This window comes from Haliaeetus albicilla, chromosome 4 (genome assembly GCF_947461875.1).
Source record: "Haliaeetus albicilla chromosome 4, bHalAlb1.1, whole genome shotgun sequence".
Taxonomy (NCBI): Eukaryota; Metazoa; Chordata; class Aves; order Accipitriformes; family Accipitridae; genus Haliaeetus; species Haliaeetus albicilla.
Genome location: NC_091486.1, coordinates 7,117,201 through 7,133,221, shown reverse-complemented (window position 1 = coordinate 7,133,221; position 16,021 = coordinate 7,117,201). Strand labels below are relative to the sequence as shown.

Genomic DNA, 16,021 nt, shown 5'->3' with positions numbered 1-16,021 from the left:
AAGCCCAACTCACTCATGTTCAGTTACACCCTGTGATGAGATGTTGGAACTCCTATGATGTGTCAAAATATGGCCAGGCTGGGAGGGAAACACTTTGATCCTGGAGGCTCAAGCCCAGGAAAGAAGGGATAGCAGAGAGAAGACGGTCAGCAGGAATGGCTCATCTGGTTCACAACCCGCTTTCCTTCTTGCTCTTGAGGGAGCAGGACAGGGTCACTGATGTGCTTGGTGAAATGATCTGCGGGTTAAGTTCTGGCAGGCTGGATTTGACTTTTGGGGTGTGTTGGATACCCTGCAGAAGGCAGTTTATCTAGACATTCCTGCCACTAGTCTGTTGACTGTAATACCTTATTGAAACAAAGATAAAACATTGCTGTGGTCAATGGTTAACATGCACACCTGCTTGTATGCACCTGGTACACTATTATTACTCTGAAAGAACCATTAGGATATAGTTTTTACACTGAGCCTCCACTCTTAGACATGAGAGCCGGCAAAAGGTCATGTTAACACTTAGGGCAATTCTTTGCATAGGTTTATGAAGTGTTTCGTGGGTTTATTATTGGGGGAGTAGAAAATTCTGCTTTGTGTGTTTATATGCATGTGTTTCTTAATGAGCTAGTCATTTTTTTCGGTGAAAAAGTTGAGATGATTCCAACACAAGATGTAAGAGACTGGGAATGTGTTCTTGTCTAGCTCTAAGAGGTTGAAAAGTAACTTTATTTAGAATAATGTTTCCCTTCCTAGAAATTGAGTATTTGTCAACAAGATAATATATTTGTCTTATGAAATTTGTGTTATATTGGTGTATGCAGTAGCTTTGAATCTTAAGATTCCTTCTTAAAAGTTAAGAAAATGGAAAGCTGATACAGCTTTTGATGAAATTTAGAGTAAATAAGTTTTATGGAGGGTAGCCCATGCTTACTTAACATTCTATGTGCAGGTAATTAATTGGTGATAATCAAGTTCAGATGACTTGAAGTTTAACACAAGTATTTTTTTGACTAGGAGAGTACTTCAGTTGTTTCCTAAATAAAATGTGCTTTGAGAAATCCCTTTTTTTTATGTCTGCCTACTTGCCCACGACTGTTGTGCAAGTAGTACTCAGCTCTGTGAAAATCCTGATTAACAGAGACTGGCCTATTTGGCAGTGATTAGCAGGTGAAACAATACCTTCCTTAAGAGGTGCAGAAGTGATAAGCCTATCATGTTTGGGGTCTGGGAGTACAGATTAAGTAAAATACCTCTGAGTTTTTCTTTCCTCTTTTGTAGTAAGACAATGAAAGCAAACTCTGAGTGAAATCATCACTGACTGCTGTACCACATTCAGTATGGGCATATCATTCCATTTAAAAAACCAACCAAACAACAAAGGTACTTGACACTTTAAAAATGCTTCTCTGATTTCCATTTTGAAAGCCAGAAACTTCTTCTGCCCTCATCCATTAAAACCTGTTTTACTGTTCCCAGCGCATGTTTTCTCTGATGGTCAGAGACTTCTGCCTGGCAAAATGGCCACACCGACTGGTTTGTTAAGCCATGTCCAGACAGGCATGGCATTGCCTGAAAACTCGGGGGAGGTATTACCTGATAATGTCCTGTCACCTCTGGTGCTTTGTTCATGATAGCTTGCAGAGGAATAAATGCAGGTTCTAGCATGAAAACTGGCCCTCTTAAGTTGTTTCATCCTGCAGATAACAGGCCTGTCTTCCTGCTCTTCATTGATTTAATTCTACTCAGTCATTCTCCAACTGGTTTTGTGAACTGCAGCACGGTCTGTTCGCAACCATTTGATCTAATAGGCTGTGATGAGGGTTTGGTACTTGAAAAACCTTTTTGTCAGAGCTGATGACAGTGGCTAATCAACGATTCATAAACACTTTCTTCAAAGTAGTATTTGGTCTTCTCCCCGAGCAGAGTACAGTATGTCGAACAAAGGGTGAGTGCATAGGTGCATCTTCTCGCCTTCAGTCTGCCCATAGGTCTGCTTTGCCCTGGTAGCCATAGGTGGCTGCACTAAGTGGGTAAGGTGTGTGGTGGCCCCCTCAGTCTGGGTGTCAGCCTGGGGACTGAAAAAAATCCTTCCTTCCCCCAAACACCTCTACACTTCAGGATAGCATCTTTGAAGCTTGTGTTCTCTTTTGCCTTGTAGTTTTGGTAAATATCCCCATGTCCCCACCCAAGTCCTGATTAATGGATTAAGTGAAGTGATGGGCAGATGAGCAGTACTGCTAAACTGTTTCCCTGCTGTTCTCTGGCAGTCTTTCAGTATGTCTTAACAGAGCATCTGATGCTCTGTGTATTCATTCTCCATTGTTCCTTTTGCTGTTGGTTTGTTTCTTTTTAAAAAATGATGCATCCAGTCATATTGAAAAATAAAAGACTGCTCCTCTATGCAGGCTCCCAGTATGATATCAAGCTGCTCAAAGTTCTTGCTTCTTCCTGGTTTTCTCAATCTAAAAATTTGATTGGCTTAGTAAATCCATCCCCCAAAAAGTGAGATACAAATCTGTTCCTCAAAGACATATCAGGAGCTCGGGGACATCAGTTGTCTGGTTCTAATGCTGTAATGAGAAACTTCGCAAAAAGCTGAAGCTATTCAGAAGGATCTGAAAGCTGTACTTATGTAAAATCATGGCTTCTGTCAGAACCTGAAATAAATAATAAAAGCCACGCAGGAGGCGGAAGGAGCCTCTGAAGTACAAATGCCCTGGGTAGAACAGGTACGGAGACAAGGCAGGAGAACAACTGAAAATAATTGAAAATAACCACCTTTGCTTAGAGTTAAATTCTCAGTGAATCCAGCTGATTTAGCTGTGAGGCAGGAGGGGGCAAGTTAACTACTGGTAGCTGGCATAAGGTCACTGGACGCTTTCTAAAAAGGATACTATACAGCAGTTACTTTCAGACTTTTTCAATTTAGAGATCCCTTCAAAGCAAACTTGGCTCATATCTGCTGTTCCTTCATGGTTACTAGGAGCTGACTGGTCTAATGGACTGAAATAATTGAGGAACAAATTAGAGCTGAGACAGTCCTGTGCATCTCACGCAAAAGATAGAATAAGGGATGGGCTCTATTTCTTCTTGGTTTTAGCTTTGGAGAGTTGAAGAAGAGCAAACAGGTTCAATAAGGCTGAGGTAAGCTGTTCTAACACTTTCAGGATATGGTTCTGTATAAAATCCATCATGTACTTGGGTAACACCTTCAGTTCTTACTATTGAATAGGGTGTGCTCCCAGAAATAATGGTACTATAAATACTAATACTTGCTTTATGGAAGAAGGATGTTCACGTGTATCCTTCCTAGGAATTTTACTCGAGTGGTTCTGTACAGAGAATCAAAACAAATTGTAAACCTGTAAACAAAAATCTATGTAAACATAGCTTCCGCAATACATGTGATTCCTGCTTAAAAAAAAATATGGGGCAAACAAGTTCTATTATTTTAAATTTAGGGTAGCTGTTTAGTACTTTCCATAAATGAAAACTAGTAACAATGAAGTACTGAAGATTGCCATAAATAAATACAAGTTTTATCTGGAAAGAAAAGTCACTTCTGAGAGACAGCTGAATTGTATTTTTGATTACACTTCAATGTCTTGATCCATATCTTGCAGGAGACATATTCAATGATCATCTTTTTTTTATCTTGTCATAGTAGATCTCTTAGTAGAGCTCCGTTAAGGGATCTGGTTTTATAGCATCTGCTTCCTCATCTGATAAAAACTGATAATTAGTTTTGTTTTCAAGGTTTTATACATACGTGATTCAGAGTGATTCCCATGTCAGCAGGCTTTAATGTGGAAGGGCTAATTCATATCACAAGTGAGTGAGAAGCAGTACCAGAAAGGCAGGAGGGAAAGCATCCACTGAGGATCATAGTGATTTGCAGAGATGTCTTCTTCCTGTAGGAGTAATAAACTTGTTTGCATCGTGACTGAATTGCACGTGGTCTTGCAGTGTCTTCTTACCAACATAAAACCTTGTTTCTAAGTGTGTTGCCCATCCCTAAGGAAGAGTTCCAACATGATTAGCGATGTGCAGTCACATCTTTTGAGTAAGACAATAAATGCTCTTCTATCACAAGTAAAGACCACGTATATGGTCCAGCGCTCAAATGTTCCAGGAAGGTTGCAGTCTTCTGGTCTTGTTTTAGTGATAGCAGGATATATGTTTAAAGAAATTTTCTGTACTAAGAGAAAATGTTTTGTGGCAGAAACAATTGTGACTTTCATCTGGTTTGATCAGGATTCATTTCACCTCTTTTTAGCAACTTAATGGAGCTGCTTAAGTGAGAAGCTGTGCTTCTGGTAGGAACCTGTCTGATGGATGACAGCAAATCCTACCTAAAGGAGAGTCAGCCCAGTAACCCAGAGCTGTGCTCTGACAGGCCCGCCTTCTTTCATTAGCTATGTACAAAGGCTGCTGCAAGTAGGGTGACTAATTATGTGTCTGTAGCTAGATGTGATGAATCTGGGCATGTGACTATTTCTGATAGGCAGGAGAAATTGTAGAGCTCTGTTAGGTGATAATGCATAACAAAATTGCTTTATTTGCTATTAGAAAGTTCTTCAGAGTTGGTGAGTTGACCTAAAGTGTTTTTTCAGTTTTGTCCTTTGGCAGGGAATAAGCATGTGGTTGTGGTGATTATAGTTCTTCAGTTGAATCTGTTGGTATTAAAGATACAAGGCAACCATGAAAGATGTGTGAAGAGAACGATACTTTAAATGCAAGTTTAATTTCTTGCCCTTCCTTGAGAAATTGTTTTGGTTGTTTGAACCTATTCTGCTCCCAGGTGGCTAGGCGCTCTTTCACGGCTGAATTATGCCTGTGTGGACAACTAATGCATTGGCACCAATAACTGAGTACTCACAAGGCCCTAGTTATTCTCCAAATCAAAGGAGAAGATAATGAAGAAAGTTATAACATGACTGGTGTGATCAGGGTGGTAATTTGCAAAGGTGATGTCAAAATAAAGTCGTTAGTGGTATTGCATGATGCATAGGCGCTTGCTTTTATAAAGTATTGCATGAGGGTTCATCCTGCAGATTTTGAGTGCAAGTGGTCATTAGTGTGTGACACCTAGCTTGTCTAAATAGCAAAGCCATTGTCCTCTTGTCACATTTAATTTTCAAATACATCATTTAGTAAACACAGTAATATGGATATCAAAATATGGATTTTTTTCACACTTAAAAAGGGTGAACAAAATTTATGAATTACTTTTTTTAGGAGAATTACTGAAGTTTGGATTGCTATCTTGATACTGTAAACCTGCAATAAGTGGCAATGTCAAGGGTTCCCACCCCACCTCCTCCTGGGGAGATGTCCAGTGGACCTGTGGCTGAAAGCTGGTGTTACACACAGGTAATCTACATAAATTCCAATGGCTTTATTTTCTAGTCATAATTATAATTTAAAAAAAATACCTAAGTTTATTGAGTTGTGCTGACAGTTTAACTAGTGCTCATAGTTAATGCTTGATATTTAAGTTAAATTTTATTGACATTTTCTACATCTTTTGTTCAGGTTAAAGTAGTAAAATTTTCCTACATGTGGACCATTAATAACTTCAGTTTTTGCCGAGAAGAAATGGGTGAAGTTTTAAAGAGTTCTACCTTTTCATCAGGGCCAAATGATAAAATGAAGTGGTAAGGTCTTTATTCTAGCAACTCTGTATTGTTTTTTTCCACTCACAAAGTTATAAAGCTAAATTGCAAATAAATGTTAAAACTCGGACATTTTTTGAAGTTTACTGTAGGTACGGATTGGTTCTAATTTCAAAGTTTCAACAGTCGTAAGGGAAACATTTGTTTTGGTATCATTGTATCTTATAAAAATATTTTTGAATTTATTCTGGGTATGGTTTAAAATGTACAATTTCTGCATTTCTTTCAGGTGCCTGAGAGTGAATCCAAAGGGATTAGACGATGAAAGCAAAGACTACCTGTCATTATATTTGCTTTTAGTCAGTTGTCCAAAAAGTGAAGTCAGAGCAAAATTCAAATTTTCCCTGCTGAATGCTAAAAGAGAAGAAACAAAAGCAATGGGTAAGGGAATCTTAATGTATTGCATGTGGATTTGCAAGAACATTCCCCAAAAAAATCAATGTTGTAATTTTTTTCAGTTGAGAACAGAATTTAATATTGAGATAAACTTTAAAATATCTCTTTTTAATATCCTTTTAGAAACATAATTAAAAATCTTGTTCATGTTTCATACATTTCTGATCACTGAGTTATGTTAATTCTATCCTGAGCAGTATAAATTACAGCGTATTACTAACTGTTGTCACTCCAGATTCTTGTCACTTAGCTTTTCTAGCAGATTGTTCTTGCTTCCTGTTAGTAGGGGCGTACTTGCTTGTTTCTAGCTACAGTGGAAGTAAGTGTTTGATTTCCATAGTTAATTAGGATAAACATGCATGGTTGTGTTTTCAGACACTCCTTTACAATGTTTTGGTCTATTTCATCTGCTTTACACTGTAATCAGTTTAAAAACATGAGCCATGTACCCAAGGAATTGGAAGACTTTGAAATAATTGGTGATTTGATTTAATTGCCTTCTTGATATGAAAACTGTATGGGCTCTTAGTTTCAAACTTAAAAGCACAGCCTTCATTGGAAACACTTTTTGTGAAAGCTGCAATTCTCATGAAAATGTGTAATTTAATACTGCTCTGCACTGAGTTTGTGCTGTTGCTAGCCCTGTATATGAAGAATCTGTCTACTTTTCTTCCCTCCTCCTACTCCAGGACTTGAGAGATCTTGCAGGGTCTGTTCTGTTGCAAGTTCTGAATTTCTTGGAAGAATCTATAGTTCTCCAGTACTCATACCCAAAGTTCATGCTACTTTCTCCTTATGTATCTAGGCCTACTTGTAATCTTTGAAGTAAATCCACAAAACCGAGTTCAAATCTAAAAATTAAATGGTTGGACTTTTTGGAAGGAAAGTAAATGCATATATTTCACTTTGTCCTCTTCCACTGATGGAGTTGGTTGCTTCAATCCCTGCAAGACTCCTGGTTCTGGAGCTTATGTGAACAAAACTTCACTTTTATACATTTGGTGGATCATGGCTTTTGGCTTGAGACAGCCTTCCAGTCCAGTAGTGGATTGGTGTATGCAATTAAATGGAACTGCGGTGTGTGCATTAAAAAATATTTTGATAATCATAGAATCACAGAATTGCTGAGGTTGTAAGGGACTTCTGGAGGTTGTCTAGCCCAAACCCCCTGCTGAAAGCCAGGTCAACTAGAGCGGTTTGCTTGGAACCTTGTGCTTTGAATATCTCCAAGGATGGAGACTCCACAACTTACCTGGGCAATGTGTTCTAGTGCTTAACTAGATGCTGCTGGTCCTCTTTTGCCTTAAAGGTTCGTTGCTGGCTCTTGTTCGTTTGTTGTCCACCAGGATCCCAATCATCAGTCATCTATTTTCTTCCTGATCAGTAGGTGTATAGCAGACACTGAGCACAGCATTGCTCCTGTTGGCCTACCCTCTAATCCGGACCCATAAATCCTCAGCTGGCTCATTGTCCATTTCAAGGCAGAGCTCTGCACACTCCTGCTGTTCTCACGTAAAGGGCAGCTCCCTCGCCTCACCTTCCTGGCCTGGCTTCCCGAAAGAGCCTGTACTTGTCCACGGCAGCACTCCAGCCACATATCCCACCATGTCTCTGTGAGGCCAAGGGAGATTGTAGCCCTGCAACTGCACACAGAACTTGAATTCCTCCTGTTTCGTCCCCATGCTGTGTACATGAGTTTACAGGCGCTTCAGAGAGGCACTCCTGAAGATTATTTGTTAAGCGTTACTTTAAATGCTAAAAATCACAAGCTGCTAAAGCCCCCAAATCCCATGAGTAGATGTGTCTTCGGTTTCTGCAATAGTAGTTGTCCTGTATTTGGCACTACAGGAATTATAAACATCTTTTTATTTTGGGAAATTGCCAGCAGAAATCTTATTTCTTGGACTTTCTAGCCATTTACCATCTGCTTCTGGAGATGCTGTGTTTTTATTTATACAGTATAATGATGCCTCACTTCAGATGTCCTTTGTAAATTGGTAATTCATGCATAGGCTGCTGTTTCAAGTGATGAAGCTGTGTATAAAATAGGTAACGAACTAACATTTGTAACTTTATTAGAAGAAAAATACATTTACACTTTTTTGCTGCTTTATTTTTGTGGTTTTGTGTATTTAAATTACTACTGATCACTTAATTTCAGCAGGTTAACACTGGTTGCTGATAGTAGTAAAATCTAAGTCTGCACAATAAAGAATTGGGCTGAATCTACAGAAGAATTTTTTACCCATTTCTTAAAATGCCATTTTCTGATTTGATTTTTTTCATTCAATTTCATGAGGTTTGTTGTGAGTTTTTGGCAAGTTGGTAAAAATGTGAAAACACTAGTCCAGATGCCAAACAGTATTTTTTAAAATGGCAGTTTTTCTTCCTTGGCATACAGATTTAAAAATGTGAACAGTGTTCTATGTTTGTTCTGTTGTCCTCAAAGCCCACGCTGCACTTCAGTAAGTGCATTTCCCTCTGCTTCTGTGCTTGTCGTGGTTTAACCTCAGCTGGCAGCCAAGCACTGCCCAGCCGCTCACTCGCCTCCCCTGCGGTGGGACGGGGGAGAGAATCGGAAGGGTAAAAGTGAGAAAACTTGTGGGTTCAGATAAAGACAGTTTAATAGGGAAAGCAAAAGCCGTGCACGCGAGCAAAGCAAACTGAGGAATTCATTCAGCACTTCCCATGGGCAGGCAGGTGTTCAGCCATCTCCAGGACAGCAGGGCTCTGTCACATGAAATGGTTACTTGGGAAGACAAACGCCATCGCTCCCAATGTCCCCCCTTCCTCCTCCTTCCCCCAGCTTTATGTGCTGATCATGACGTCCTATGGTCTGGGATATCCCTTGGGTCAGTTGGGGTCAGCTGTCCCGGCTGTGTCCCCTCCAACTCCTTGTGCCCCCCCAGCATCCTCGCTGGTGGGGTGGGGGGAGAAGCAGAAAAGCCCTTGGCCCTGGGTAAGCACTGCTCAGCAGTAACGAAAACATCCCTGGGTTATCAGCACTGTTATCAGCACAAATCCAAAACACAGCCCCATGCTACGTGCTATGAGAAAAATTAACTTTACTTCAGCCAAAACCAGCACAGCTCTGCATGGGTGAAGGGTTTTTTGTTTGAATTATGTGACTGTGATAAGGTGAAAGGGATAGACACACCTCCTGCATTGTCAGTTCCTGGGTTGTTCTTTGTATTAAAAAAATACAATCAAAACCTGCAAAACATATTTTGCTTGATCTAATTCTGGTGAAAAGCTGTTATGAATATAATTTCTCCAGCTATTGGCAGTGAGGACAAAATATTATACATGTATGTTTTCGAACATACACAGTGTGTTATGTGGTCAAGTCTGTTTCAGTGATGCTGCTAAGTTAACCAGTGTAGGGAAGTCTCACTTTCCTGATGTCTTTATTTTGGACATTGTAGAAATGGTATTTTAACAGATTCTGTCATGAAAAATACTTGCTTTTATAACAAACTTCTGGAGAGCAATTTAGAAGTTGAATTCAGAAGGCTAGTATCTATCTATACAGCATATGAAATGGTGACATGTTTCTTGCCCAGCTTTTTTGAAATGAAAGCTCTTAGAGAACTATTCTGGAGATTCCTCCCCTCCCAGTCTTATTTCAGAAGTATTCTTGCTCTCTATTTTGAACGATCTTTCTAAATATTCAGAATATGGTTTATTCTACATATATTCTCAAAGCCATTCCCAAATAACCTCCTTCCCATGTTTTAGTTCCATGTAAAAGTATATGGTGTTCTTTCCTGTGGTTCAGTTTGTGGAACAAGTGGCCACCTTACAGTAAACCTGCAATGTAAAATAGCTAATCTTACTGAATTACATGTATTTGCACTAATATGACCTTGGGAACCCTTTTGCTGGGCTGTGACCATTCAAACTGGAAAAAAAGGGTTGTGTGGTCACAGCAAATCTGATGGATTAAAAAAAAAATTCTCATAACTATGGCTAAAAATGAAAATATAAACAATATCTTTTTATCACCAAAAAAGTAGTTTGTTACTGAAAGCTTTTATTTCTGTTTTTCTTTTTTAATGCTTTTGCTGTATTTCAAAATAATTTCAACCTGTGAAACAAGATTTTCCATTTCAGGAAGAAGTCAAAACAGATTTTTATGACAACTGCAGAAGTGTCAGAATGCATTTGTGATGACAAATTCATTGTAATGGTACTTCCCTGTGAACAATTTCTGTTTTGACACATTGGCATTGCTAAACATTAACTGAAAAACTCCTCTCTTGCTGGATGGTGCCTAAGATAACATCTAAGGAGATTATATCGTTTGAATTGCAAATTGTGCTCTACTAACTTCTATCGAGTGTTTTATAAAATAACACTATTATAACATTTAGAAAACCCAGAACTGATTAAAACTTTTTTTAAAATGACACATGATCCAAATGTGTTAAATTGATTCATTTTTTGATTAACACTTAGCCTTAGTATAGAATTCAAGTGTTGTTATTTGTTAATATTTTTATTTAACTTGCTTATTTGTACATAACTGTTTTTTATCAGAAAGCCAAAGAGCATATCGATTTGTGCAAGGCAAGGACTGGGGTTTTAAGAAATTCATCCGAAGAGATTTTTTACTGGATGAAGCTAATGGTCTTCTACCAGATGACAAGCTCACGTTATTTTGTGAGGTGGGTATAAGTTTTTAAGTGGTAAACTTTTAACACAAAATGTTTTCTGCTCTAATGAATAGATGTTTATGTTGATTTAAACAGTAATATGCTATAAAAGTTGTCTTCTGTTAGCTATAAAAATGGTAAAATACACATTTACTTGCTTTGTCTGCATTGTATTTTGTTTTCTTTTTTGATACGCTTATACTGAAGTGTAGAATGAGTCTGAATTGATCACTTGTAAACTGTTGGGCTTTTCCATTAATCTGCCAGGATTACATTAGAATCGACTGTAGAATTATTTATGCAAAAGGTGGCTGGTACGTGCTGTCTGCAGAAGTACTGTTTTACTGAGGTCACTTTTATTTAAAGAAGTTGTATTTGGAATTATAGGATTGTTTTTCACTGGATAAGCAAAAGGAAATGTCTACATGCTGGTTCACATTATTTAAAAAAAACTAATTGTCAGAATCTATATTCCTGTAATATTATAATCGATGGCTTTGACCAATTAACAGGTCTTTCCAGTAAATGAAACAGTTTATTTTTATAGTTAATTGTTACATTTTGTTTTCTGAACAAATGCAAGTATCCTGTAGAAGCACTGCCTAATACTGAGAATTAATATCAAGAGCTGTGGTGCAAATTTAATGTTATGGTGTATTATGGGTCACTTTTATGATATCAGTTATGTTGGTAACCTAAATTGTCATATTAAAATTCAGTAAAACGCTTACACAATGTTAAAAATGGAAACTAGAGAAAGTTGCAGTGTAAGTACGGTGTATGTTAAATATACATTGGCTGGTTATCTTTGCTGCCATAAAGTGATTAGTGACTTAGGAGGATGATAGATGCTCTAACTGCTAATAACTTTGCTTTGATCTGTGTATTTACAGGAAATGTGTAAAATTGTCTTGGCAAGATTACAATTTAATTATATGTCATTATGCTGTGTAGGAAGAATAATTGAAATGTGGCCCCTGAGACTAGATATTGCAAATATAGTGCATCTTATTTTCACTTAAGTTAAATTAGCTGCATGATAAATTTGTTATGAATACAATTATTTGGGTGATAAAAGCAGATGTAACAAGTTTTTTATGGTTCTATAAAGATACTTTTGAGTATTTCCTCATTTTAAGTTTTCCTCATAATGAATACTTTGATGTAAATGAACAGCTCTTCCGAAAACAAATACTATTTTGAAATAGGTCACTATCTAATTTTTATGTATAAAGTTTGGTTTAAAAAAAAAAAATTGAACTAATACTGAATTTTCCAGAGAGAAATATTATTTAAATTTTGATGCTAATCTTTAAATACAACTGTTTCCCTACAAAACTTCTCGATATTTTAATCTGAGTGGCTTTTGTGAAGTGTTTGACCTACCCTGATTATAAATGCTGAAGGAAGTACAACATGTAGTTATGCACAGTGAGAATGTTAAAATAAATTCTGGCTTGTTCCAGGCTAAAGCAAACAAAATTGGAAATCCAAATAATTTTAAAATTTGTTTATTCTGATGTGTTCTTCTAGCTATTCAGCTGTCATTAGAAGTAACAGGTGTTGTTAGAAGGACCTGTTTCTATAGACAAGTCTGAAGTTTTTGTCCTTTTAAAACTTAACTGTAAGTTCTAATTTCCGTGTTTGCCTTCCTACTTGTTATCCTAGTTGGAAGAGTGACTTAACCACTTTTTAAAACTGTATTGCACTTGGCTTGATGAAGCTTAATGGATACAGCTAGTATTTAGTAAAGGTCACTGAGTACCAACTGTGCTGGTTGGGTTGTCTTTTCTCCCTGTTGGGTTGCAGAAGGATTATTTGGTCTTCCATAGCAGCAAAGGTATTCTTTTTATGTTGCCAGATGTTCTTAAGGTCAGTTGGATATGTCCTTGGATTGGAAACTGAAGGTTAAACACTTTACAAAGTCTAGTGTTGCCACTGGCAAGTGACCTATTGATTCAATACGACATCATAATTTTATTTTTTCAAGCAAACTGATCTGTTTCATTCAGTTCTCACTTTCCATATAATCTGAAATTGCTGAAGCCTTGAAGTATTTTAATTTGCTGATAGAATAGTAGATTGTCTGCAGGAATGTTTTTCCTACAGATCTCTTTCACAGATCTCTTACCTAGTTTAGGTTGGGAGAATAGTCTAGAGTATCACTTACATCATCTTTACTATTAGACCTCCACAGACTCAGACCCAAGAAAATGATACATATTATCCATGTTAACTGTCATCACAGGCAGAACTTGTTCAAGTCCTAGTTTATACATTTTTATATACCCTTACACATGAAGGTGTGCAATGCAAACAGGGCCTGTGCCCCTGAAGTATGTATGCCGTGCAACAGCTGCATGTTTGATAGCTTCCTAAGAAGTAAAGTAAATCAGACCTTGTGGAGTACCTGGAAATCCTGGCTAGATTGCTACCACTCTTTAAGATAGGTTGTTTGCTCTTAGTTCTAGCATCTTCTCATCATCCTGCAGTTTAGTGAAGAAATACCTTCACTCTTGCGAGTGATTTTATAATCACAACTCTAAGGTGCCTGAAGTAAGGATTTGTATCAGGTGTTGAGACAATCATAAAACATTCACTTTTAGCCTAAGATGAGTTTTCAATAGTTAGGTGGGATTAACTTGATTGGATTTCAGCTTGATTTAAATACATTAAAAAAAGAGAATGCACTTGATTTTTAAACATACCATCTGGACAAGTGACATATGAAATACCAGACCCCTCTAAGTGTTTGTATTTAGAATCTTTAAAAGTTGTTACTATCTATAGACAATGCATGCCAGGCCACTCAGCTGTAGGAGACTTGAATTAAAATTTGGCTTTGATTATATCTTAAAAGGATGGCTTATAGCAAATTGTGTTGCACGACTATCAATATATATTAGAAACCATTCTAAAATAGAAGCTTGGAACATCAGAGATCAGTTTATGTACACGTAAAGAATGGCGTAGGTGACCTTCCTAGGCACTGTCTATAGCTAACAAGGATGCTGTGTGGACAACTCGGATCGTGAACTGAGTCAAGTCTCTGGAGAAGCAGAACTCTCCTTTGCAAACAGAAGATTAGCTTTGCTAAGCTGTAACTCCATTTGTGTGTATGTATATCTCCTGAAATCACTCTGTGTGTATGAAAACTGTGAAACAGAGTACACAATAGCTCTATAGATTTTTCAATCTTATGAATGTATAGTCTTATTTTGAAAATGAAATTTTGCAGTGCTTTGGGGTATTTTTTTTTCCTTTAAAAGGTGGAAGAATATAAAGGAATTTCTTATAATCACAAGGTGGTATGGGATGAAACAGGGAATTAGGCAATGATTCAAATCCCCAAGCTGCTGTTTTAATTGGATCATCCTCCTCTTCTGATCTGGAGTTTGGTTTGCAGTGCTCTGACTTTCTGTGAAGCTAAGCTGTGCTATTTTTGCTTTATGCCAGATTTATTCCAGATGCTGTGCCTCTGGAAATCAAAGCACTGATCTTAACAGTATCAGCATTTTCTCTTAATATATAATCCTTATTTTCTGTATTTGGGGGATCCAGTGATCAAGATCTTGTAGTATGGCTCTTTTCTTCATTATGAAGGTTTTATTCTCAGGTGTGTGCTCTTGGACAACAGAAGTAAAATCTGTAGAGCTCTTCTGTTTTCCCAACATACTGATTAAAAGGACTTAATATGTAAAGATATCTGAAAAAAGCAAGTAAGAATGCTACTGTCCTGTTTACTATGTATGTGAAAGACTTAAACATGGGGAATAATAGCAGCATATTCACATCAGATGCACATATTTCACAGCTTTCTTAACTAGTTCTGTACAAAAAAGACATCCTGTGAGCATGCATTTCATTATTGAAGTTACTTACCCACTACATCGTATATTTCATTGACTTATATTTCTGAAATAATGACTTTTAATCTTGTTTGGAAGACAATCACTTGTGATTCCTGCCTCAGGTGGACATGGTAAAATGAAATAATGAAGAAGCTATGTTACTTGCACTTAGTTTGCATTATCACATTGCAGGTTAAGTATGAACTTACTGTAATTAAAATTAGGAATATCATACTAATCAAAACTTCTGTACTTTTCTGTCACCTTGTGATCCCGATGATCTGTTTCAAACTTTATATTGTATATATTTTACTTAAATGTGTGAAGAGTATTGAACTGTTAATTTATCTCTGAAACAGCATTAACTTTTATTTTTTGATCCCACTGGTATCCCAAGAACCATATCTGTCCTTGACTTATTTACTTTGGCATTTCTATCAGGTGGCATGTGGTATTGTGCTCTTTCTTTTTGTTTTGATTGGATAAATACACAATGTTACAGTCTCTAAGTAAAGCCCTATTTGTTTTATGTTACTTAAAAGTAAACTGTAAACCATTAGTTTATGGTTCTGGCCTAATGCCAGAAACACCACTGTTTTTGCTTTGCAATTGCTGAACTTCTAGCAATAGGTACTGTAATTTAATTATTGGCATTCAGTTATGAAGGAGTTGTCTTGCTGTGATTTTCTGTTAGGTAAGCGTGGTCCAAGACTCAGTAAATATATCAGGACAGTCTAATACAAACACTTTGAAGGTACCTGAATGTCGACTAGCAGAAGATTTAGGGAATCTCTGGGAAACAACAAGATTTACAGATTGCAGTTTTTATGTAGGAGGACAAGAATTCAAAGCTCATAAATCTGTCCTTGCAGGTACTTTCTACTTTTGTATTGCTATTATTTTGTAAATAAAATTGCTAAAAGTTTAAAATTTGATTATATTTAACATTTACTTTTCTTGCTACAGCACGATCTCCAGTTTTTAATGCAATGTTTGAACATGAAATGGAGGAAAGCAAAAAGGTAAGCCTTACTGAAAACTTTACATGTAAATATTTGTATGTTGTGAAAAAGGGAAAAGTTGCAGAAAACTTTAAGTATTGTAAATTGAGGAAGGTAAGTACTGCGTGATGGTGCATGAGTGGAGGAGGTGCTACTCCTGAATGCTCTCCTGGTGAGTTCTGTGGGAGTTTGTTTGTGTAGAAGGAACAGATAGGGCTGACTGTGGAGAGGTTCTGGAGGATTTGTTCTTTCAAGTACTTGTATCTGCCCTAGATCTTTTTTTTTTTGTAACATTGGCTACTGATGTAATTAACCTAGTAATCTCTGCCCCTGTTTGCTTTAGTTTATACCTTCACATAAGCTGATTGGCTTGAGTAAGGTTTTGCTATAATGTATGGTAGCTAGGACACAAAGAAACAACAGGTGAATTATGACTCAAATTAAGCCCT

At 37.2% G+C, this 16,021-nt stretch overlaps 1 protein-coding gene across 1 annotated transcript in view; it reads left to right on the top strand.

Moving 5' to 3' along the window:
• Positions 1–16,021, top strand: part of SPOPL (speckle type BTB/POZ protein like) — a 38,737-nt gene that overhangs the window by 12,457 nt on the left and 10,259 nt on the right. The window contains exons 2-7 of the mRNA XM_069780777.1: positions 5,233–5,367; positions 5,530–5,651; positions 5,899–6,050; positions 10,605–10,732; positions 15,266–15,443; positions 15,538–15,593. Coding sequence (XP_069636878.1) covers positions 5,290–5,367; positions 5,530–5,651; positions 5,899–6,050; positions 10,605–10,732; positions 15,266–15,443; positions 15,538–15,593 — 714 coding nt within the window. The 5' untranslated portion in view covers positions 5,233–5,289. The remainder of the gene's footprint in view (positions 1–5,232; positions 5,368–5,529; positions 5,652–5,898; positions 6,051–10,604; positions 10,733–15,265; positions 15,444–15,537; positions 15,594–16,021) is intronic.